We start from the raw sequence: 22,000 nt of genomic DNA on the forward strand, positions 1-22,000 counted from the left end.
GCCAAGGTATCATCCCACGTCCATCCCATGGGGAAGCAGCATCTTCTTATGGTCCCCACGGGCTCGTGGTGTTCCCACGGGGCTGGACACCGTTGCAACCAATCCACCGGGTTTGGCAGTCATTCTTTGGGGAAAAGAGGAGAGAGGGATGGTTGGATGGACACATTGAGATGGGGCGGGGTGTTGATACTGGGGGAGTGAGGAGTGGGCAGTGGAAGTGGGAGGGGGTTTAGGTCTAGGGGGGCGTATACGGTATCGCCAAACGGAAATCATGGACGCTTACCCATCTTTGGTCACTTTGCAGATAAGTTGTATGCTTGATTTGACTCTTCTTCTTCTTTTTTTTCCTTCGGTCTCCCTTCAGCGGGTTAGGGGTGTTGCGAATGTGGATCTGTTGTACCGAGATCACTGATCAAGTAGACTGATTTTCTTCCGGGATCCCACGACGCTTAGGATCACCACGACCTGCGCGCGGCGGTGACTGATACGAGATTGGTTCGAAATCCTTGAAATGGCTTCCACAATTCCGGATATCTGGGATCACCGACAGTTCGGGTCCTTGGATGAACAGCCTCGGTGATACGAAAAGGAAAAAAACGAAGAGCAAAAGTTCGACAACTGTTCCTAAACGGGATTCGTGCGTTACGGGTCTCGCGGAGAGATGGAGATTGGCACGCGGGATGAAGATACCGAGGGGACTTGACGATGGACGACGCTATGGGATGGGTTGGTCAAGCGGAGGAGTGAGAAAAAATCGAACGATGTGGGCGGGTGAGATGAAAGTCGCTCAGTTTGTGCGTGTGTCCAGGTCGGTCAAGTGTGTGTATGTGAGAGGGAGAAAAAAAAAAAGAGAGAGAAGGAAGATGGCACGAAGGTGGGACAAGGGGATATGATGCAGTTCGGTGGCTCACACCGAAGTTGAAGCGATTTGGCGGCCGAGATGGACGAGACGTTGTCGCCGGACGGCGGCCGAGGCTTTGATGAAGAGGAATTCTGGACCTATGCTGGCTTTGGTGTACTTGGGTGGTGCTTCTCACTCCCGTCTTTCGTCTTGGCCTTGTCCACCCCGCTCATTAAGGAGGGACCCCCTTCTCCGGGTTTGCGCCAAGGCAGATGTGGTGTGCGCGCCGAACGGATCAGGAAGAGGATGTACGGATACTATCTGCGGCTTCTTGGGTAAGGAGACAGGACGCACAAGGTTGCGCAATGTAGAGGTACGGAAACGACGAATCTACTCCACTCGCGCCACTAATAGGCTTCACTTCCCGGCAAGGAGAATGTGTGTGTGAGAGAAATGCGCGCCAGGGCCCAGGAGAAGGACTAATGCCCTTTGCAACCTCGCATGGGATGAAATATGTGGTTCCTCAGAGGTAAGCTTCTGGGGCAGGTTCCCACGTGTGGAGAGGGGCGACGGATGCCAATGGTGACTGTAGGGAGTACTGATACTCTGTGAGAGAGGGCGGGTTGTTGTACAAGTTGCTGTACGAGTGAAGAGGCGCGCGTGAGGTTGAAGGATGTGGGATTGAGTACGTAGTAAGAGGCACGAGTGTAAAAAAGAGGAGGGGACTTCTTTCTTTGGCCTGTTGCAAGGAGGCTGGAGTGATCGCGTGGTGGACTGGACGGGTGGACTTGAGGTAAGTTTTCGGTGCGTCTTCCGAACCAAGGACCCAGTTTGAATGAATCCTTCCTAATCGTCGTCAAAAGTATAGAGACGGGTGTGACGGGGAAAGCGAATAGAAAAAGTTGATTACGCGGGGCCAAGTCGTCGTATGCAGCAACTCAATTCTCTTGCTTGTTTCCAGTCAGTCAGCTTTTCCCCAAACTTTGTCCAGTTACAAACCAGAATCTGGGGGAGATCGGGGGTGAGACCTACGCTTGCTACGGTACGACTGACTACCTTGCAAAGGAAGAATGTACTGAAAGTCTCATGACCTGCCAGTGCCACAGCTTGTCGTCCTTGCTCCCTGGTTTGCCGATTGATTAAAGCCGAGTTTGAACTCTGACTGATCAGATCGGAAGATTGCCTCTTCCATGATGCATCCCTGAAGCCATCTGGGGCTCGGGCGATGGACGCCAAGGGTCCATTGAGAGGTGGTGGAGCCGCTCCATCGTCCACGGACCAAATCTGACAGTGACGAGCGCGGGCGAGCCACACCACACCAAAACTATGTAACCAGCCGCGGCAAAAACGTCATACACGAAGGGTACGCCTATCATCATTGGCGTGTGATGGTGCGCGCGGCGTTCCGTGGTGTCGACCGAAGGCAGAGAAGAGACGGACTACTTCCCGTTGAAACCCATTTGCGGCTCATTTTTTTTTCTCCCCTGTCTCTCATTATCTCTCGTTCATCGCCGGCCAAGGTTCAAGCGTTTCTTCCAATGACGTTAGCCGTCCACAACCAAATGGGGAAAAGGCGACAAGCAAGAGAGAAAAACTCTACACGGCGAGCCGAGGCCACCATGAGCCTTCTTCTCTCCTCGGTAGCACTGGCAGGCCGCAGATGTCTTTCTGTTGGTCCCATCTCTGCCATCCCTCCAGCCTCCAGGCAAACCAATTCCGTCCAAAAGCTCTAGCTGATCCCAAGCAAGCCGGGCCCGGCGTTGTTCTTGGTCTGCTTCGTAACGGGACTTTCGCCTCTTTCCCCGCAGTTGGTTACTCGAAATTGGACAAATGAGATGAAAGGTGGGAGGGCGGGTGCAACGTAGTGGAGGGGAACCAGGTCAGCGATGTGAACAATGGTTTGTCGGTCTTGTCCCGTTTCTGACAAGACGATGAGCGCGATGGTCGGGCAGGGGGTGTCAATGGTGTTCTTTTCGAAACGCATGCAGGCCGGCAAATGGTTTGGAGCAATTGCCTATGGGTTCATGGCCCATGGGGGAAGAGGTTTCTGCCATTGCTGGATAGGCAATACCTAGCCATTCGGCATGGCCCAGAAAGAGAAGACTCTCTTGACTCTTTGGACCACGTATCCGCAAGAGTCCAGACTCTTGATCGGAATGACTGGCAGATTAGTCTGTTGGTTCGTTCGTTCGTTCGGCCACTGCTTCTAGCGTTGGCGTTGGAATCTTGTCGCAATTGTCGCCTGTGGTTGGTCGGTCGCCCGCGGCGCCGAATCCCATTTGCCGCTGAATATGGCCCTTTAAGACAACGAACATGGACATGCCCTGGTGCCTTCGTTGGAATGGGGTCGCAAAGATCCCCCCGGCCCGGCGTCTTTGCCTTTTCCATGCTGAAAATGTGTCACCTGTTCGTGTGCGCAAAATAGCATCAGAAGCAACTAGCAGAAGAACCAGTAGTAAACGCCAAAGGAGAAAAAAGACCCAGCCAGCAAACCAGAGGCGCAGGCACCGCACGCGGGCGCGGAGGTGGCCGCTGCATCCTCCTCCCGTCCCAGCTCTAGCCCATGTAGGCAAGGCCACCAGCCCATCTACTTTTCTGCTCGACCAGTGACCTGCATGCCTGCCAAGGTGCTTGGTCTAGTTCGTAGAGAAACTCGACGACTCAAGGTAGCTTGCCGTCTTTGCTCGTAGTCGACCCCGCTTTCTGGGGCGAGCCTCGGGCCACCGGTGCTTCATAAAGAGATAAAAGCCCGGCATACGGCCGGACCCACCGATGCCTCCGTGGGAGCTCGCCGACGCAGACCGAAACTGCTGCTGTTGCAGTGCGACCTGGAATGACATCAGCCCCATCACGAGGTGATCCGGCCCCCGTCCTCCTCCACTTTTGCTCGCTGCTCACGGCCGACGTTGCTTGCCAATGTCGAACAATGACCGAAGTAACTCGGGGCATCCACCCCGAATCATTGCTTCCCCAAATTTCTCGCATGCTTACTCCCGAGTCCGTACGCATACCTATCAAGTTACCAACAACCTACTCCGTACCAAACAACCTAAATGGCTAGTATGTCAGTCAGCTGTCAAGGTGGTAGCCAGTCTACTATGGATACCCGTGTAGACCAACAAGTACCTACACGCCCATGGTATCAATACGTATAGCGTCGTTCGATACCGAAGCAGTGGTACGCAGACAGATAGACTGACAGACCGACCGGTTGCTTGCATCTCTCGTTCCGGCTTCTCGCGTGGAAGGATTCGCCGGCCTGTCAGATTCTTTAGAACGCTCTCAACGCAACCCCGTTCGATCCGTTCGCATTTCCCCAGTGGGGATTGGTCTTGGATCCGGGGACCCCCCCTTTGACAGTCCAGCGGTTTTTTTTTTCTCTTGACCCAAGCCCAGCTCCTTGGTGCTCATCTCGTGACATCTCCACACGATCTGGGGATGGGGTAAGAGAGATGCATGGAAATGAGGGGTAGCTCTCGAAGAAAGCTGTTTGTTCCCCATGGAGGGAGCTAACCCGACACGCCGCGTGCCCTTTTGCGTTGCGTTTCCGAGAACTGGAGCTGGCTGCTTGCTGCTGGCTGCTGAAGAGCTGAGAGTTTCCCACCTGCGCGGCACCTACAAATATTTTTGTCAGCCCGTGAAACTTTAGGCTTTTGTCGTGTGTCTCTCTCACTCCCTTCTCCTCATCCCGTCCAGCAAGATACCCAAAATCGTCCGTCCCTTTCTCTTCTCTGCCGCTGCCGCGCCACGCCGTTGCCGTCTTTGAATGCTATCGTCTCTTCTCCCCAGTCGATTTAAACAAACTTCAGACAAAATGTCTCCCACTTCCGTAAACGGGGGTGCTGGCTCCAAGATCTCCTTTGTTGGTGCCATTGACCAGGGCACCACGAGCACCCGCTTCCTCATCTTCAACCCCCACGGTGAGGTCGTTGCTACTCACCAGCTCGAGTTCAAGCAGATCTACCCTAACCCAGGGTAAGTCGTTCTTCCTATGTGACCACTACTGGCGCATGAAAAGTATTACGCAGAGTGAGAAATTAATCCCATTGCGACAGCTGGCACGAGCATGACCCCGAGGAGCTCGTTGCTTCCGTCGAGACGTGCATTGACGGCGCCGTCCAGGCTTTCGAGACTCAGGGCCACTCCCGCGAGCAGATCAAGGCTGTCGGCATCACCAACCAGAGAGAGACCACCGTCCTTTGGGATACGACCACCGGCAAGGCTCTGTACAATGCCATCGTCTGGACCGACACCCGCACCAAGGATCTCGTTCGCCGTCTGAAGCAGCGTCTCGGCGCAAGCGAGCTTACCCAGCGATGCGGTCTTCCCCTCTCCACATATCCCTCCGTCGGCAAGCTCCTTTGGCTTCTGGAGAACAGCCCTGAGGTCAAGGATGCTTACGAGCGTGGTGTTCTGGCCTTTGGTACCATTGACACCTGGTTGGTCTACAAGCTGAACGGCGGTACTGCCCGCGACGTTTACGTCTCGGATCCCTCCAACGCCTCCCGTACCATGTTCATGAACATTCACACTCTGAAATATGATGAGGACCTCATTGATTGGTTCAGAATCGACCCCAAGAAGGTCAAGCTGGCAAAGATTGTCCGTTCTTCTGACCCCGAGGCGTATGGTACGCTCCACAACACCGTTCTTAGCGGTACCAAGATCACCGGTTGCTTGGGTGATCAGTCCGCTGCTCTGGTCGGTCAGAAGGGCTTCACGGCTGGTCTCGCAAAGAACACGTATGGCACGGGTTGCTTCTTGCTCTACAATATCGGGCCCAAGCCCGTCATTTCATCCCACGGTCTCTTGACCACTGTCGCTTTCGACTTCGGCCCTGGCAAGACCATGTACGCTCTCGAGGGTTCCATTGCTGTTGCTGGATCCAGTGTCAAGTTCCTGGTCGACAACTTTGGCTTCATGGAGTCTTCCTCCAAGCTCAGCGCACTCGCCGAGACGGTTGAGGACAACGGTGGTTGCACCTTCGTCACTGCCTTCAGTGGACTTTTTGCGCCTTACTGGATCGATGATGCCCGTGGTACCATCTTCGGTATCACCGCCTACACGCAGCGTGGCCACATCGCCCGCGCCACCCTTGAGGCCACCTGCTTCCAGACCAAAGCCATTTTGGACTCCATGGAGAAGGACAGCGGTGCAGCCCTGACTGAGCTCGCCGTTGACGGTGGCATGTGCAACTCCGATCTCGTCATGCAGGTAAGAATAGAACCCCCGGACCTTTTCCGAGCCTCGGGCGGAGAAATCAAGCTGACCCATGTACTCCGTAATAGACCCAGTCCGACATCATTGGCATCCCTGTCAACCGCCCAGGCATGCGCGAGACCACTGCCCTCGGCGCGGCCATCGCGGCAGGCTTCGCTGCAGGCGTCTGGAAGAGCTTTGACGAATTGAAGGACGTCAACCTCGAGGGCCGCACCATCTTCAAGCCCCAGATCTCCGAAGAGGATGCCTCTGAGCGCTTCGGCCGCTGGGAGAAGGCTGTCCAGATGAGCAAGGGCTGGTCGAGCTGAGCGGGTTTTGCTTGGGAGTTCTTCACGTGATAATGTCTTCTTTTTTTTCGTTTCGATATACCACAGTCTGTTGTTTGGGAGGTCCATTCACAATGGGCGCACGCACATGCGATCCGGCGCCGCTTGGAGAGAAAAATCCAATCTGTATCATAGGTAGCACGGCATTATGACGCATTTTGCCTCTGTCGGAAACTCGATTTTGTGCGCCAGAAGCTGGTTCGTTTGCCCTGTTCACCGATGCAAGTCTTTGTAAGTGCGCCAAGTCGACGGCTCCAGGGAAAGCCGCGGTTGCATTGCTGTCTCGACCCGTCCCCACGTGCGCATGTTCCTGGTAAATCCGGATGATCGGAGTGTAAATCGTCGTCCATGACCCCGTTCAAACTGAGTCGTGAAGCAGGCAGGAGCGGAATGCAGTGACTTCATCGCGATCCTCAGCCTGCTGCGCGGCCTTGTTCCGGGGGGGGGGGGGTATTGGCAAAAAAGACCCTCCTCTTGTGATGGGCGTTGTTAGTTGTAGGCTTGTAGCCTACCTGTCAGCCACCCGGTGACTACTGCTTCTGGGGCCTGTGGAAGAAGACATCGTCGAAGCCACTGCCGTTTACCCCCACCTTTGACGGTTGCATCGCCCCATGGATGATCCTCGCGGTAGCAGGCTTGACAGGGGAACCATAAGGAGCGGGGGAGAGAGAGTTCGGAGTGGCCGGGGTGCGGCGCTGTTTGCCGTATGGAAGGGGGGTTTTCGGCAGCAAACTTGGAGAAGAAAATTGAGGGGAACTGTCTAACAGAGGCGGCGCGGTTCCTGCATGTCTTGCGGTAGTCTGTATTAGCACCGTTGTTCCGTCGTAGTGACCAGCGTGCCAGTGTCATGCCTGGTGGCTTCGGAGATGGCTCTGGTTATCGTAATCGCCCCCAAGGGTTCATCATTGGGCGCAACGATCTCCCCTCATCCGTTCCGTCCATCCCATGCCACGGGCGGATGCTGTGTGTAACGAGTTTCCGGGAAAACGAGGATGCCGGGCGCAAGTGGTTGGTTGGTTGGTGCGCATTGGCGGCACGGAGGAGTCTTCATTTCTGGTACTGTACACGGTTCCGCCGTCTTCCGCAGTCTTTGTATGTAATATGTACACTCTTTCTGTCACGGTATTAGTTGGCAGCGCAGACAGACAGGACGGTCAGACCGCGTAAAGTAAGGGACAGTGACAGAGTTGCGCAAGAGATCCAACTCTTATTGTGGACGAGAGTGGGCCGACGACTGGATCTCTCTTTTTTTTTCTGCCCTCCGTGCCAGCCATCTCTTCAAATGGCTTGTCGGGAGAGAACACCGAAGGACCCCGTCCCCCTCTCACACTTGGTCAGACTCAGACACTCGAGCGCTTGCTGACAAAGTCCCTCATCGCGGCCTTGGCTTCCCGAGTCTTTTCCACCTAGTCGACTAGTCAGTCCTTTTTGCCTCTCGCTGAAGACTCGGTGCTTGTCTTCCATCTCTCTCCACTTGTTCCTTCGACTTGCAGACTGCACTCTGCGGGTTCGAGCACAACACAAACTGGGTGGACTGACTGACACTGCAGCGCCTGCAGAGCTGACACCAGCACTATTCGGCACACACACAGACGGTACAGAGACTCTCTCCTGGATTCGGCTGCCCACGTTTCGCCCATCGACCCGGCCAACCAACGCGGACAAGGCCGGATATGCCCCATGCGCCCCAAGGTGCTGCGGTGCAATCCTTCACTCCCTCCAGCATCCCGGCCGGCTGAGGCAATTCGCTAGCCTGCCTTTTACTGCTTGCTGCACGCCCGCTCATGAGTGAAATGACCACTTCCTGACATCAAATTCGGCCAGGCTCCTCACGGCTCCATCCAAAAAGGGTCCTGATAAGAGCAACACCTTCGCAGCCCATCAAAGTAAAAACGGGAAATGTGGAGTTCCCACGACCATGGGACAGATATGCTAGACACGAATGCACGTCCGCAACAAATGGCCGAGGAGGAAGCGAACTCGGTGTTCAGCCACGACGAGGGCTCAAGTGGTGAAGACACGACAAACAATGGCTCGGCCGGTGCACCGAGGAAGCGTAAGAGGGAGAAGCACCAAAAGACATCGTATGTTGTGCGCTTCTGATTGTGTGGCCCCCCAAATGAGATGCATGGCCATCGACTGACGCGAATCCAGATGCGAACTATGCAAGGCGAGGAAGGTCAAGTGCGATCGTGCAGAGCCCGCATGTTCTTGGTGTGCCCGTCACAACCGAACATGCGTCTATCTAGAAAGACAGAAGCCGGGTAGCCGTATCGGTTTCAGTCTCGAACTTGAAGCCAAGGTTAACAGGCTCGATGCTCTCTTGCAGGCTCTTGGTCGTCGTGTAGAAGATCACATCGCCCATGATCACGTCGCCACATCACAGGCTCATTCGCCATCCATCAGCAATCAGGCGCCATCACAAATCGAGGGATTCCGTCCTGATGGAAATGCGAATGGCGTCAGTCCGGCTCCGGGCCTTCCAAGAGGGCCACCAACCACGAATGGGAGAACACCAGCCTTCTCGAGCCCTTTCTGGCAGGGCGGTGACGCCCAAGAGACGTTACAGAATGGTGACCGGACTTCAGTTCAGGCTCTCTTGAACCTATCCGCAGGCGAGTCTTTCAGCCAAGCAGGCGCATCGCCGAGCGTCAACGGGCCTCGAAAAGATGCACACTCAGTCCCGACTGTCTCTGAGTTCCCGCCTCACGACATGCTGTACACGCTTGTCGACCTATACTTCAAACACTGCAACACGTGGTGTCCGATCTTGGACCGCAAAACGACCTTCGGTGCCTTTTTTGGTTCGACGTCCCTCAACGAAGCCGATCGTGTTTTGTTACATGCTATAGTAGCAACGACACTAAGGTTCATGAAAGACCCGCGGCTGTCGCCCGACATGCGGTCACACTACCATGCAGTGTCGAAACATAGGGTGCAGATATATGCGATGGAGAACGTGAGCATTGCCGCGTTGAGGGCTTTGGTGATACTCTGCCTGGACGAGTTGGGAACCTCAAATGGGCCGCGCGGTTGGAACATGCTCGCGTTGCTCTCGCAGAATGTGAGACAACTGGAACTCTGTGAAGAGAGCAGCGTGTATCTCACGGCCGAGGCAGAGGAGACGCCGCACACGGGCTCGATCCGTCGGGTGGCGATGGGCCGACCAGAATCTTGGATTGAAGATGAGGGCCGTCGACGGCTTTGCTGGATGGTTTATCTCCTTGATCGATACGCGACGATAGCGACAACGACGTTCGACTTCATGCTCGACGACAAAAAGATGAAGCGCGGTTTGCCGTGTTCATACGACCTCTTTTCGAGAAACGTTCCCGTTGAGACGAAGTCATGGAGTCCGTCATCCGACCAAACCGGCAGCCCGACCATCAATAAACCCGAAAACCTCGGCAGTTTCTCGTACCACTGCGAGATCCTGCGTATACTGAGCAAGGTCCACGACTTTCTCAAAACACCCATCGACGTAACATCGTCGTCGGAAATGGCGGTTTGGCGGAACACATATAGATCGCTGGACGGTGCGCTCGACAGCTGGTTGCAGAGCTTGCCCAGCGAGTACAGCAGAATTTCGGCTCTGTGCCACTCAGATCCCGCGAGCCGCGTCGCCAACTGGTTCATGCTGCATAGCGCATATGTCACGTCTGTGGTGCGTCTGCATTCCTCGGCTGCGTACCCCACTGTGAGATCTCACATCTTCGTCCCATCGCACTATGCCATGCAGAGGTGCTTGTCTGCCGTGCAAAGTCTCGGCGATATTGCGCAGGACGTCTTTGAGGCCAACGGCCTGGATCTCTTGGGGCCGCCATTCGCCTTTTCGTTATGGGTAGCCGCTAGGTTGCTGCTTATTCACGCTGCGACTGTTGGGTGTCCCGTTGATCCCAAGATTGACTTTTTCATCGAAACGCTTCGCCATGTTGGACAGTACTGGGAGGTCGCAAACAATTACGCCAAAATTCTTGCTCGGGTGGTACAGCGAGGGCGACAGGGCGACATGAGCTTTACCGCGATGAGGAAGTGAGTAATCCCATATGATGTCTTACCGCCCCCGGACCGTACTAACAGCAATGCCTCAGGAGTGCCCACGATCTGGTAACCTTGACATCCTCCACACGACGCTCTGGCATGGAGCCGACATCGACTCAAGTGACTTCGTTGAGCGAACTTGACAACATTGACGTTTTCGACTTTTTTAATTATCCCAAGATGTCTGAGCCGAGCTCACGGGCGACCAATGGTCAGACGAATTTACTACAGCCACAAGTGATGAGCGGGTTAGGCGGCGATTCCATGAGGACGACCGGGGTACCAGATCCAGAGTCGGATTGGCTGGGCTTCAGCACTCCCTTTAACTGAGGCTGGGGCTGAGGTCGACGCTGCGGGTTGCTTTTCCCTGTTTTATTCCCTTGACATATCGAAATATTGTTTCCACTTTTAGACAGCAAATATCATGGAAGCTGGGCCGGCGCTGGAGGCTTTGAGGAACCTGGTTGAGGCGTTCGTGGGGCGTTGTAGTACTTCTTCATTGATGGATCTCGTGTGGCTTCGCGATACAGCCGCAAGGAAAGCTGGCAGATCGACCCAATTGAAACTGCTGATCCCCGCACAAGCTGAGGAGCTTCGATCCACTGTGACTGGCTGAGCCACAGACAGCGTCCGTGTGTGCCATGACGTTCGTTGAAACGCTGTTCCTGGTTCTCCCCCATCCTCTTCAATCTCGATTCTTCTTCCGACTTTGGCAAGCGTATCAATTGTGAAAACGACTAAACCAATCTCTTCGGACATTTCGAGCAAATTTGAATCAATCATGGCGCCGAATCAAGGCCTTGTGCATCCGACTGAGTACGACATCAAGGACAGCAATGTCGAGCTCATTGGCACGGACATTGACCACCAAGTGAAGTACAACTCTGCTGCTACCGAGCCAGCTTGGAATGAAGGCGAAGTTGGCCAAGCCGCTGGGCTTCATGTCTGGCGTATCGAGGAGTTCGAGGTCAAGCCATGGCCTAAGGAGAAGTATGGTCAGTTTATGGATGGCGACAGCTACATCGTCCTCAACTCGTACAAGGTTGGGAGCAAAGATGACGCCGAGAAGCTTGGGCATGACATCTTCTTCTGGCTCGGTGCCCACACATCGCAGGACGAGGCCGGTACCGCTGCGTATAAGACGGTCGAGCTCGATGAGTTCCTGCACGGGGCCGCGACGCAGCATCGTGAGCTACAGTCGGCGCCGTCTGATGAGTTCCTAGAGCTCTTCCCTCGCATCCAAATTCGCTCTGGAGGGGTAAGATCTGGCTTCCGTCATGTCGAAGACGAGGAGCCCAAGGAGGAGATTCTCACTCTGTTGCGCATCTTCAAGAACCCGTCAGTCGGTGCCAACGGCGTTGTTGTACACGAAGTCGAGCCAACGTGGAAAAGCTTGGACGAGGACGACGTGTTCGTGCTCGACACAGGCGACAAGATTTGGCAGTGGCAGGGCAAGAGCTGCAGCCCGATGGAGAAGGCCAAGGCTGCTCAGGTTGTCAACGACATGACGCTGGCGAAGCACATCGACGTCGAGGTTCTGGCCCAAGAAGAATCGAGATCTCGCGTTATCGTCACCCTTCTCGGAGGTGACGATGATACGCCTCAGTCTGGCTTCCACTGCCCCAGACCAGTTCGATCAGCATCCAAGGCACACGCCGGCGAGCGACCTCAGAAGCTTTTTCGCCTCAGCGATGCTTTCGGGGAGCTCAGATTCGACCTCGTCAAGGATGGCAGCAAGGCTGCTCTCTCGGACTTTGAAGAGCAAGACGTGTTCCTCTTGGATGACGCGGGCCGAGCCGTTTGGGTGTGGGAAGGACAGGGTGCAAGCCGGGGAGAGAAGGTCAACTGGCTCAGAGTTGCCCAGGCGTATGTTCGCCAATTGCAGGGGGGCTCTGAGGCCGATGAGGCTCATCTCACACCTGTCGCCAAGGTGACTCAGGGCAACGAGAGCAGGGCGTTCTTGAAGGCCGTGGCAGTTTGATGGGTACTGCATCGCATGAATACGAAAAGGAAGGGCCCGTGGGTCTCTGGCTAGCCGCTAGGTTCAGGATGTAGATGATCTCGAATAAGGGTCTTCCGTTGATCGTGTACTGTCCAGCCAATTGAAGTGGCCATTACCTCGGGTATACTCTGGTGATTCTTCTGCGAACATGTGATGTTGATGCTGGAACGAACAAGACCAATTGTCTACAAGAGATGGGCAATGACAATTGATGCAATGTGCAGTTTGAACAGAGGTGTCGTCAACGGAGATGGGATTGGAGGGGCAGCGGAGGACGGAGCTTGTGATCCGGGAAAGGCCAGGCAAGGCAGGAAGTCACGCGTCGTCGTGCCTGCTTCCAAGCTTGACATGTGCCTGCCTCGTTCCTGCCAGATAGAGGGCGATCGGCCATCGTCAGCAGGAACACCACAAACAGCAAGCGCTAACGCAGCTCCAGGCAGGAACAAGATGGAAAATGCATTTTTTTCCAGCTTCCATGGCACCGACACCTCCAGGCACTCTCCTTCCCCCCGTTGAATGCCGGCAGAGCCTGCTCTTTCCCATGCACTTGGAGCGGCAGTTCTTCCTTGGCAGGGGATCCTGAGATGAGCTGCGATCCAGTGCTACTTGGATGGGCCTGGTGATGGTTTTTGTCGTCCATGCCAGTAAGCTAGCGATTATGAGTACTAGCAGGCTAACATCGGTAGAAAGACGCCACGAGTACTTTGATATGGAACACGTAGACGGCTGGCGGGGATAGTCACATGCGGTAGCTGTAGCAGAATTGGAAGAATAAACGAATACTCAATTACAGAAGCAAACCAAAGTCGTCCGACTATGGAATCTATGGTATCTTTCCCTTCCCATGAACGCCTCTCGACTATTATCCGCCCGCGATTAGTTCTCCGTCATTTCGGCGTCTTTTCTGTAGCCACGGGCGGTCAACGCCAACGCGACGAAGAATGGACTCTGACCCTGCGGTACCACATCCACCCTCTGCCAGTCACACACGTTTTCCGTTCCGCCTTGCGTTTCCCATATGCCCGACGAGGTCAATCGTCTTACTTTCCGCCGTACTGGCTCATAATTCTTGCGATATTCTCCGCGGCTCTAGCCTGGTGGCGCGCCTCACTGGCCGCAACGTCCTCGCTTCGGAATGCGGCGCCATACGCGGTAGGTTCGTCGGACGCTGGTTGGTTCTGGTACATCGAAGTTCGTCGTTGGGCGAGCTCTTTCTTGGATTCCTTTGACGAGTGCTTGTGTGATCCCTTCGAGGAGGAATGGCTAGAACCCGTTGGATTAGTACATCAGCCTGACGCGCATCTTCTCCCATCACACCCATCGCCCGGGGCCGGATCATGTACCCGCTGTAAGCTGACTGTCCAGAATGCGCCATGTTTGCCTGTGGGAAGGATGGGCAGTGTGCGCAAAGTTGTGGGCGTAAATCGTGAATGACTGATCTTCAAAGAATCAGGTAGCTAGCTGTTCGTGAGGTTCCGAATCTGACCGTTGGTGTGTGAAGTGTGCGGGTTCCTCAGGATCCAACTTGGCAGGTTTAAATACGGCCAGCGTGCAGAGCGCGCGAACCATTGCTTTCCAAATTCGAGGTTTGAAGGAGACATAATACACTTCCGACCCTTGCATGGCTGAGCTTGGCCTAGGGGAACAGCGAGTGTCTTTGCAATGTGTTGCGTCAGGTGGAATGCGGCCGTTCAACGAATAGAAGGCTCAAACGGCTACCCGACACCAAAGTCGATGGAGTCGGCTCAATTACAATGCCGCAGTATGGGCAGTAACGTTGAGGGACGGCGTGCCATTCGAATCGAGGGAGCAGGTCTCCGGCAGGGGGGCGAGGTTGCCGAAGGATTCAATCCTGTGGTCCAATCGTTGTCTTGTTCCTGTTAGTCCTTTTCAGCCTGGTAAGGCGTCCCAGTCTGTTCCGCCCCCACCCCAAGCACATAATGGGCCCCACAGGTTGAATGTTCTCAAGCAGTGTGCCGGTGTTCCTGAAAAGACAGTGAAGTCGGAATTGAGTCGTTGTGGTTCCGATGAGTTGCAGCTCATACATCGTGCTGTCTGTGAAGTAAGTAGATAGCAGTGGTTTTGATAGCATCCTCAACCTCAAGCACGGATGCTCAAGCCCTCTGGTGCGATGAGCGTGAGCACTGAATGCTTTCCAAGAGGTTTGGTAATGTCAAGTAACTGACATGAGGTGTCTCTTTCGCTTGAAAGAACCATCAACATTGGTCGCCCAAGCCGCGTGGACACCTTTGAAGATCTTTCGCATTGTAAGTTGTCTGCAACGAAGCTGGCGCATTCCCAAGGCCGGTCCAGACCAAGTTGATCGTAACTTGCAATGACGAAATCCGTTCGTCCGGCTAAATCAGCCAGATAGGAGACTGATGCGCAAAACGAAAGGCCATCGAGTGTGCTGGACTTGACTTCAAGCTCTTCGATCTCTCAGGCGTCCCACTGGACGACCGAAAGTCCCGTGCATGAGCCTGTAAGTCGCAGGTATGCGGGATGAAAGATGCTTCCTATTCGAGATTAATCACTGATTACGGTTATTGGCTGTGATGTGAACGAAGACCTGCCAACTTTGGCAAGCGGGCGTTGGGACTGTGTGACTTGAGAGGGATTGGGAGGGGAGGCTCCTGAGGTGAGCTCATGCAAATAGAAGTGGAAAAAGCTCCACGGGCAGCGCAGATTGGATGTAAGCGCTATCCAATGCGATGAGCCGACTCTCGTTGATGTGGCGCATAAATCTGCCTTGCCGAGAGTGAATGAGATCCAATCGTCGATGAGGTGGTGATGAGAAAGATGTGTTGAGAAAAGGGGGGCGCTTCCAGGTTCCAGATGATGCAACGTGACGCAGGCAAGAGGCCTCCGCGCGGGGCTTGCAGCTGGTCGCCAGCCGCCTCGTTTGCTGCCTCACGGTGCCTTGTTCAAGGCATCCATGGTTCGCAATCTGAGAAAGGCGTCCGAATTGCCTCGTTCGAAGAAAGTTGTCCGCCGATGGGTCGCCCAAAACATTGGTCGCCTCGCGATTTCGGTGGCTGCCTGGCCATGTGTTGCCGGATGCTCTCAGGTGGTCTTGCTGAACCGGAAATATCGAGCTTGACGAAGCGAGAAGATTGTGGTGAAAGTCGTAAAACTGTTCGAAGACCAGTTTGATCAGAATCGGCAGGAAATCTGTTTGTAGGTCTTGTCCAAAGTATGGCGTTCGGTAGAATATGGTCGATATGGCGAATTGGAATTGGGGGCCGAAAGAGTTCATTCAGAGCGCAAATCGAGAGGGAGGGGGACGGGAATGGGCAGACGTATATGTAGGGCTGACCCAAAAGCATGGAGTGATGCCAAAGACGAGAGAATCCAGGTTGCCGGGAAAGAAGTCCTAGAGCAAGATTCCGTAGACGTGGGATGGGATTCTCGAGGACTTAAATGAAGATGGCATCAGGACTTTACGTCTCATCAGCGCGAGAGTTCACATCCGGTTGGCTACGGCGGCGCGCAGGTATCCCTGGTGTGATGTGCTCCGCCACAACGGCCATTTCTATTGGCTCAAGTACGGGAATCCTCCAGGCAGCAGGGCTTTCCCTTTCAAAACCGTCCAATGAAGGCACGAAGCGTCCCCTCAGCCCTATACACTTGTCGCACACCAACCAATCAGTCAGCGAGTGATACCCTGGCCCGCGAGCACTGAGGTTTGAGCACCTCTCTCTCCCGTTACCTCTGCAACTCTGCATGACAATGTGGCTGGCTGCATTTACCCCATTGATTGCACCTGGTAAATTCGCTGGCACGGTATAGCTTGATATAAGGCAAGGCAAGGTAAGTCGAAGCAAGGTACCTTGGAAAGTACGACCGAGCAGCAGTCCGGCTCCCCGATAACCATGCCGAGATCTTTGGGGGCCACGTTTTGCCTGAAAGGGCATGGATAAACAGGTACTCGAAGGGAAGATATACATCTGACTGTCATGAGCGGGGTGTTTATGAGATTATAGAAGATCGAAAAAAACAAGCCATTGTCTTCTTTGGTCGAGTAAGGTCTTGAAAATGTCATGTTGATCAAAGTGCTTGTAGGTAGAAGCCCGGTGGTGGCCGACGCCCCATAATAATACCGGCCCCACTCAAGTGCCGAAAGTGGATTGCCCGCGCCGGCCTCGCCAACTGCAGTAAGACGGTAGGCACCTCACTGTGTTCTTCAGGTCCGGTTGCCCCCAAGCTTACATAAGATCAGACACTGAAGGCACCTGAGGTGCCTTATGCTAAGGTTCCCAAGGGATTCTAGGCACAACAATCAAGAGCAACCTAAGCCTGCAGTGTTCCCTCCTGAAGCTTTCCCCTTGATACGCGCGTGTCCTTGGGTTCACCCTTCTAAGCGTCTCGAGCTCTACATCTGACATCACCTTTCAGGGAAAACACATGGGCGCTTAGGCATTTATTCTTTCATCAGCGCGTAAGGTAGCTGGAGTAGACAATCTTAACGTGAATCTATCCGCCTTTTCAAACTAGCAAGTTACAGCGTAGCCAAACAAACGTAAGGCGATGAGAATGCAGAAGTCAAAGTTAGAGCTCCCGGGGTTGGAGAGTCGCTACTCATCTACCAACCACTCACCTTGTGGTGGTCTAAACCTGTAGTCTAGCACCTAAAGCTACTGTCCGTCCCCTACACCTTTTCCACGCCCTGATGAACGCCTTGTTTACATATGCCCCAATATACGACTGATCGGAATGCGACGCGACGCTGAACCTTCGATCTCCTTCACATCTGGACCAATGATGCTATGTACTGCAATTATTCCCCATATAGATACCGGTAGCCGACCTCAGGATACTAGTATCGCGAGCTTTTCGTCCCGTCTCTGGAAACAATGAATCCACAGCGTCTGTTAGGAAGAGCTGCCTTCAAATCGACCAGTAAACTTGGCCAAATCCACAGCAATCCTGCCCCTATGTTGCGCGGCGCTGGCGCTCATATCGGTGTTCTGGTATGCGACGCGATAGATATTGCTATCTTCAGAAGGCGTCTGATTCTGATACGCATTCAGCTGTTGGCTAGGGAGGCTTCTCTGCGACGCTGCTGTTGAATGCGTGTGTGCCGATTTGCGCTCGGAACCGCTGCAGTGAGCCGATCAGTAAAACGTATGTTTAGATATCACAAGCGATGCAAAAAGCTTAAAACACGACAAGCATGAGAATTGACAGCTTTACCTGTGGCAGACTGATTTCCCGGCGTTCGGATCCATCTTGATCACAAGCTGATACTCGCTTTATGGCAGTTGCAATATTGGTAAATTATGTCTGCTAGAAGCTGACTGAGTCGCTGAACACCGAGAGCGTAGTCCTTGCTTCGCAAACATTGCAAGAAGAGCTTTCTTAGGCCCCCAAAAGTTTCCCTCATTAAATACTGATCTGAATCTCCGATCAACGACGAATGGGAAACCAACGGTCAGGAAACGCAGTGGTCCTGGTCACATCCCGATTCCCGTCTCGTTAAGACGACCAAATGCTGCGCGAGCTCCAGACAAAAGCCAGATGAATCGACAACCCCTCAAAAAGGTGCAATCCCTCATGCGTGCCAGACTACATTTGCGGGGCAGATGCCTTCGAACTCGGGCGTAGCGGGGTTCGGCCGCCTAAGGAGACTAGTCGAGGGGTTGTGTCTAATCAAGAGCCGGAGTCGTTTCGCAACGGTGGATGATGAACGCGTCCCAGCTCCACGCCCCGTCCGGGGAACATCATGCATGCGTGCATGGTCATGATGGTCACTAGCGTGGTGTGTAAAGTGAGAGCTCAAAACATAATCGACCTGATGAAGCCTAGGGCTAGCTTCAGAGCGTAGCCTGCTCGGTGCTGTGATATCAACTATTAGCCCATAGTACAAACATCCAGCCTCGAGCGCGGAAATATCTGAAGAATCGAAGATGATTCAGTTGAGGTTAGTCTGCACCATGAGTTGCCACCGGGGTTATTCTTTGATGTTGGAAGCTGAGTGGTATGTAAGGTAGCCGGCAGCCATCTGGGGGCACTGAAGGGCAGCGCTGAAGGATAGCCTGCCTGCCAGTGTTCCAGTTCTTGAAGATGGATACCCTGAGCAGGCATTCGTACAAAAAGAGAAGGTCACTGTCCAAGCTATGTCCCGGTCAGTGGACATCGTTTTGACACAGACATAGCGTATCTTGACTGCGCGTGGAGGAGCGGTCATACAGCCCGGAGCCGAGACAACATGGAGGGTTGACTTCAACCACGCCCCCCCCATCCAGAATGAAAGCGAGAAACCTCCTTCCGGTTCAGTCAATTTCCTTCTAGCGGACTGGAAGATAACTGGCCTCAGTGATGCGGCAGGCTGGGGCAGCATATTGTTGCGGCAGCGCAGCTGGCTATGAACGAGCATATCCGCGGCCTCCGATCAACTTTGATCGGGCAGCAAGGAGAAACAAAAGAAGAGACTGCAATGAAAGGGTGGGTAGGATGTGGTCTCAAGCCCCTCGACTGTGGCCCTTGGCAGTGAGGTCTTGTGTTGTCATATCTGCGAGTTGCTTCATGCCGTTGGCATCCCGGATAGCGCCCGCAACCAGACGCATCCGATGGCCTACGTGGCCCAATTATGACTTGCTCCAACGCCGGTGGAGATGATAGATGCTTCGGCTCGATGCAGAGTGCTGCCCGTTGCATAAAAATCCCCTCACTTTCTTGCTTCGCTCTCCTATTCAGGGCCCGTATCGTGATGCCTTGTGATGTTGTTCGCTTAGGCACCAGTGATCCGACAGAGCCTGACAGAGTGTTCCGGTTGCCTTGATGGTTTGCTCGGGGCAGCAAAATATCAGCTACGGTCGGGTGAATTCAACCGACCTTCGTCTGGGTTTGTGTCGTCCTCGGAAGTGTTGTCCTCGTTCGTTCGTGGTCGACCTTACTCAGCCGATTGACTAAGCTCGCTTGTGTGGCCTGCTATCAAGGGGTTCTGACTTTGTCTTCGCCGAACACATGCTCGAAGGCCTGGTGAGTATGCCTCGTTCTTAGATGGCAGTTCGTTCAACGAATCGACGAAGGAAGGATGCTGCGGATGGAGGATGGGGCCAAGTATGGTTTAGTGTAAAAGCAAATGTGAAATGAGGGACTACAAGAAGCTGGGGATTCTCTTGATAAATATCCGTTCGACGGTGGCTTTGAACTGGGCATTGCGCCTTTTTACACCAAGGGATCTTGCTCCCATTAAGTATGCGAAGAAGCCATCGTCGGATGTGGGGTATGTTGTGCCTTTCTGTGTACGGAGTAACTTGCATGTAATTTCCTGACTTTGGCAAGTTTCAGTGACAGTATCCGTACGACTCGAGGCACAGTAGGAAGCCCCGAATGCTATGTCTAATTGGGTCCAGCCACGATCTCGGTATCGATCAGACCGGCAACGCAAAAGATAACACAGTTTGTGCACTGTTTCTTTCCCAATCCATCCTTCGACATGATTCTCCTGCCGAGACAGAAGGACTATCCTCGTCCAATGAAATCCAAGATACGACATATATCGGAAGCGCCATGGACTCACACATAGACATGTTGATGCAGCGTGGCCTTTTGGTCGAAAAGAGTTGCATGCAAGGCGTCGGATTAGTCGCGCAGTTGAATCCATCTTTTTCCCGTCCAAGGATCTAAATATGTATGTACATCTCAAAACGGAACCATCACAGCTATGACACAATCCACGATGTACTTATTTTGCTATTCGCGCGTGCTCCTGCTCCCTCACCTGGGGATACAACAGGCAGGCGAGGCAACTGAATTGGTTTCTAAGTTCACAGGTCACCTCGACTGCGAGATTATCCAGGCCTCATGATACGCGAACGCACTAACGTCAGCACCCTAAGTCGCATGTCGATGACATGAAGGACCAAGCCAGTCAGCAGCTGGGCAGACTCAGCGACTTCCGAACGAAGGCAGTGTTGCTGCCGGTGCCACAGGATTCGACGAGATTGGGAAATAAACGTCCTTGAAAGAGAGGAGGGTGATCCTTTCATCGGACATTATCATGGAGTCAAAGGTCACCAGAAACATTTGATTTAGTGCCTTATGCCACCTTCACTCAAGACGATCTTGAGAGCCGTGATACATCCCATTCTAAGTCCAAGTGATGCCTTGCAACTCACACATCCAATCCGAATGCCCAGGCTCATACACATCAGTAGGCCCATATTCACCCCCTTCCGCCGCGTCCATGTTGCAAACATTGACGTTAAAGTTACACAACTGCACCGGTTCCAATCCCACACCCTTCTCCGACACAGTCTCCCAAGGGTTCGTAAGCTGCTCATAATCATGCTTATCAAAGCAGTCCGCAGGCCCCTTCAAGATCTCCTCCTTGGTAAGCCCATACGTCTGGATGAGCTTCTCTGCTAGCCGATGTTCGGGCACATCATCATCGCTATCGCGCCTTTGGAATCGCCACTCAGTCCACTTGCTATTCGCCTCCTGCCTACACAGGATAGCAGCAGACGAGGCATCGCAAGCCGTCTTATTGAAAGTGCGAATGATGTAGACATTCTGCGCCTGCATCAGCAGCGCCATGGCGTTCACGCTGACAGTCTTGTACATCCACGTGTCGAAATCGTCCTGCGTGATGTTCGTCTGGCGGGAGAGGAAGCCGCCGCCGCTCAAGACCTTGTTGATACCCCACGTCGGATCATCAATGGGCGCGTCAATGACCTTTTTCGCGTACGTTCCGATCGCCTGCTTGTACTCGTCGACTTTGCCGCCCATCTGGCTCGACAGGTCGCTCCATCGCAGAAACTGGCCGCCTGCGCTGGGCGCGAGCATCATGCCGCCCGCAATGATGTTGCCTCCCTGGACTGTGCTAGCGATGCTGCCCGCGGTGGCGCCGAGTGCTGCTGTGGTTGGAAAGGCGTTTAGGATTCCGTTGACCCATGCCAGGAACTGCTTCATGGGAGTTACGTTGTCCTTCTTTGCCGGCCATAGGTCGTCGACTACCTTTGCGAGCTTCAGGCTTAGGATGGTGGCGGCGTAGGTTACGGCGAGGTTGAGGTTGTTGACGTAGTTGTTCCAGCCTTGGATACCCATCAAGGCGTACCTTGCGTAACTCGTCAGTACAGAGAAGAGTGATGGGATAGAAGTAGAACACATGGCTTACCACCCAGGTAAAGTGACCGGTGTACACGGTTGACCGGCATTGCACCACAGGTTGACCCCGCAAAAGAAGTTGGGGGCACCTAAGTATGCTCCTAGAGCTTGCACATTGTCGGAAGAGTACTCCGTATAATGTTTCGCGGCGTTGGCGAGGAAGTTGTCTACGCCCTCCTTCTTCCATGTATCGCTCGAGAGTTGGCTAGGCACGCAGTTTGCACGCGGGCTCACGACTGAGAGCAAGTCGGAGCCAGGACTAGACGGCGCCGCGTCCACATAGACACTCAAATACCCAGCGCATAACGCCAGTAAAGATCGGACGTGCATGAGAGGCTACTATATCTCGAGGATGAACTGCCAGCAGTTACTCTTGGTAAGACTGAGACAAAGGCTAAGGGGTGCCTGGAGGTCGGCGCAGAGCAGCTGGTCAATATACACTGGAAGACAAGAAATATG

General features: G+C 53.9%; 9 protein-coding genes across 9 annotated transcripts; 4 read left to right on the forward strand and 5 right to left on the reverse strand.

The window, feature by feature from the left end:
• Nucleotides 1–4,655: 4,655 nt before the first annotated feature.
• CCOS01_03553 (glycerol kinase) lies at nucleotides 4,656–6,369 on the forward strand (the record flags this gene model as incomplete). The annotated part of the gene is made up of 3 exons (XM_060451739.1): nucleotides 4,656–4,816; nucleotides 4,897–6,055; nucleotides 6,130–6,369. 3 exons carry the CDS (start codon nucleotides 4,656–4,658, stop codon nucleotides 6,367–6,369), a joined length of 1,560 nt encoding a protein of 519 aa, XP_060318004.1.
• Nucleotides 6,370–6,876: 507 nt separating this feature from the next.
• On the reverse strand, nucleotides 6,877–7,236 carry CCOS01_03554 (uncharacterized protein; the record flags this gene model as incomplete). The annotated part of the gene is made up of 1 exon (XM_060451740.1): nucleotides 6,877–7,236. The coding sequence occupies one exon, from the start codon at nucleotides 7,234–7,236 to the stop codon at nucleotides 6,877–6,879; it is 360 nt and encodes a 119-aa protein (XP_060318005.1).
• A 1,050-nt stretch (nucleotides 7,237–8,286) lies between these two features.
• Nucleotides 8,287–10,758, forward strand: CCOS01_03555 (uncharacterized protein; the record flags this gene model as incomplete). Its single annotated transcript, XM_060451741.1, has 3 exons — nucleotides 8,287–8,471; nucleotides 8,542–10,419; nucleotides 10,479–10,758. The coding sequence occupies 3 exons, from the start codon at nucleotides 8,287–8,289 to the stop codon at nucleotides 10,756–10,758; spliced, it is 2,343 nt and encodes a 780-aa protein (XP_060318006.1).
• Nucleotides 10,759–11,209: 451 nt separating this feature from the next.
• CCOS01_03556 (gelsolin) lies at nucleotides 11,210–12,409 on the forward strand (the record flags this gene model as incomplete). The annotated part of the gene is made up of 1 exon (XM_060451742.1): nucleotides 11,210–12,409. One exon carries the CDS (start codon nucleotides 11,210–11,212, stop codon nucleotides 12,407–12,409), a length of 1,200 nt encoding a protein of 399 aa, XP_060318007.1.
• Nucleotides 12,410–13,470: 1,061 nt separating this feature from the next.
• Nucleotides 13,471–13,805, reverse strand: CCOS01_03557 (uncharacterized protein; the record flags this gene model as incomplete). Its single annotated transcript, XM_060451743.1, has 2 exons — nucleotides 13,471–13,693; nucleotides 13,774–13,805. 2 exons carry the CDS (start codon nucleotides 13,803–13,805, stop codon nucleotides 13,471–13,473), a joined length of 255 nt encoding a protein of 84 aa, XP_060318008.1.
• Nucleotides 13,806–14,210: 405 nt separating this feature from the next.
• Nucleotides 14,211–14,936, forward strand: CCOS01_03558 (uncharacterized protein; the record flags this gene model as incomplete). Its single annotated transcript, XM_060451744.1, has 4 exons — nucleotides 14,211–14,492; nucleotides 14,523–14,607; nucleotides 14,642–14,697; nucleotides 14,874–14,936. Coding segments are annotated over 4 exons (486 nt in total), but the record flags the coding sequence as incomplete, so codon positions are not given.
• Nucleotides 14,937–17,301: 2,365 nt separating this feature from the next.
• Nucleotides 17,302–17,526, reverse strand: CCOS01_03559 (uncharacterized protein; the record flags this gene model as incomplete). The annotated part of the gene is made up of 1 exon (XM_060451745.1): nucleotides 17,302–17,526. A coding segment is annotated over one exon (225 nt), but the record flags the coding sequence as incomplete, so codon positions are not given.
• A 2,700-nt stretch (nucleotides 17,527–20,226) lies between these two features.
• Nucleotides 20,227–20,424, reverse strand: CCOS01_03560 (uncharacterized protein; the record flags this gene model as incomplete). The annotated part of the gene is made up of 1 exon (XM_060451746.1): nucleotides 20,227–20,424. The coding sequence occupies one exon, from the start codon at nucleotides 20,422–20,424 to the stop codon at nucleotides 20,227–20,229; it is 198 nt and encodes a 65-aa protein (XP_060318011.1).
• A 100-nt stretch (nucleotides 20,425–20,524) lies between these two features.
• On the reverse strand, nucleotides 20,525–21,871 carry CCOS01_03561 (uncharacterized protein; the record flags this gene model as incomplete). Its single annotated transcript, XM_060451747.1, has 2 exons — nucleotides 20,525–21,491; nucleotides 21,552–21,871. The coding sequence occupies 2 exons, from the start codon at nucleotides 21,869–21,871 to the stop codon at nucleotides 20,525–20,527; spliced, it is 1,287 nt and encodes a 428-aa protein (XP_060318012.1).
• Between the last annotated feature and the right edge of the window lie 129 nt (nucleotides 21,872–22,000).

This window comes from Colletotrichum costaricense (assembly GCF_030867565.1).
Source record: "Colletotrichum costaricense strain IMI 309622 chromosome Unknown Scaffold_3.1, whole genome shotgun sequence".
Lineage (NCBI taxonomy): Eukaryota > Fungi > Ascomycota > Sordariomycetes > Glomerellales > Glomerellaceae > Colletotrichum > Colletotrichum costaricense.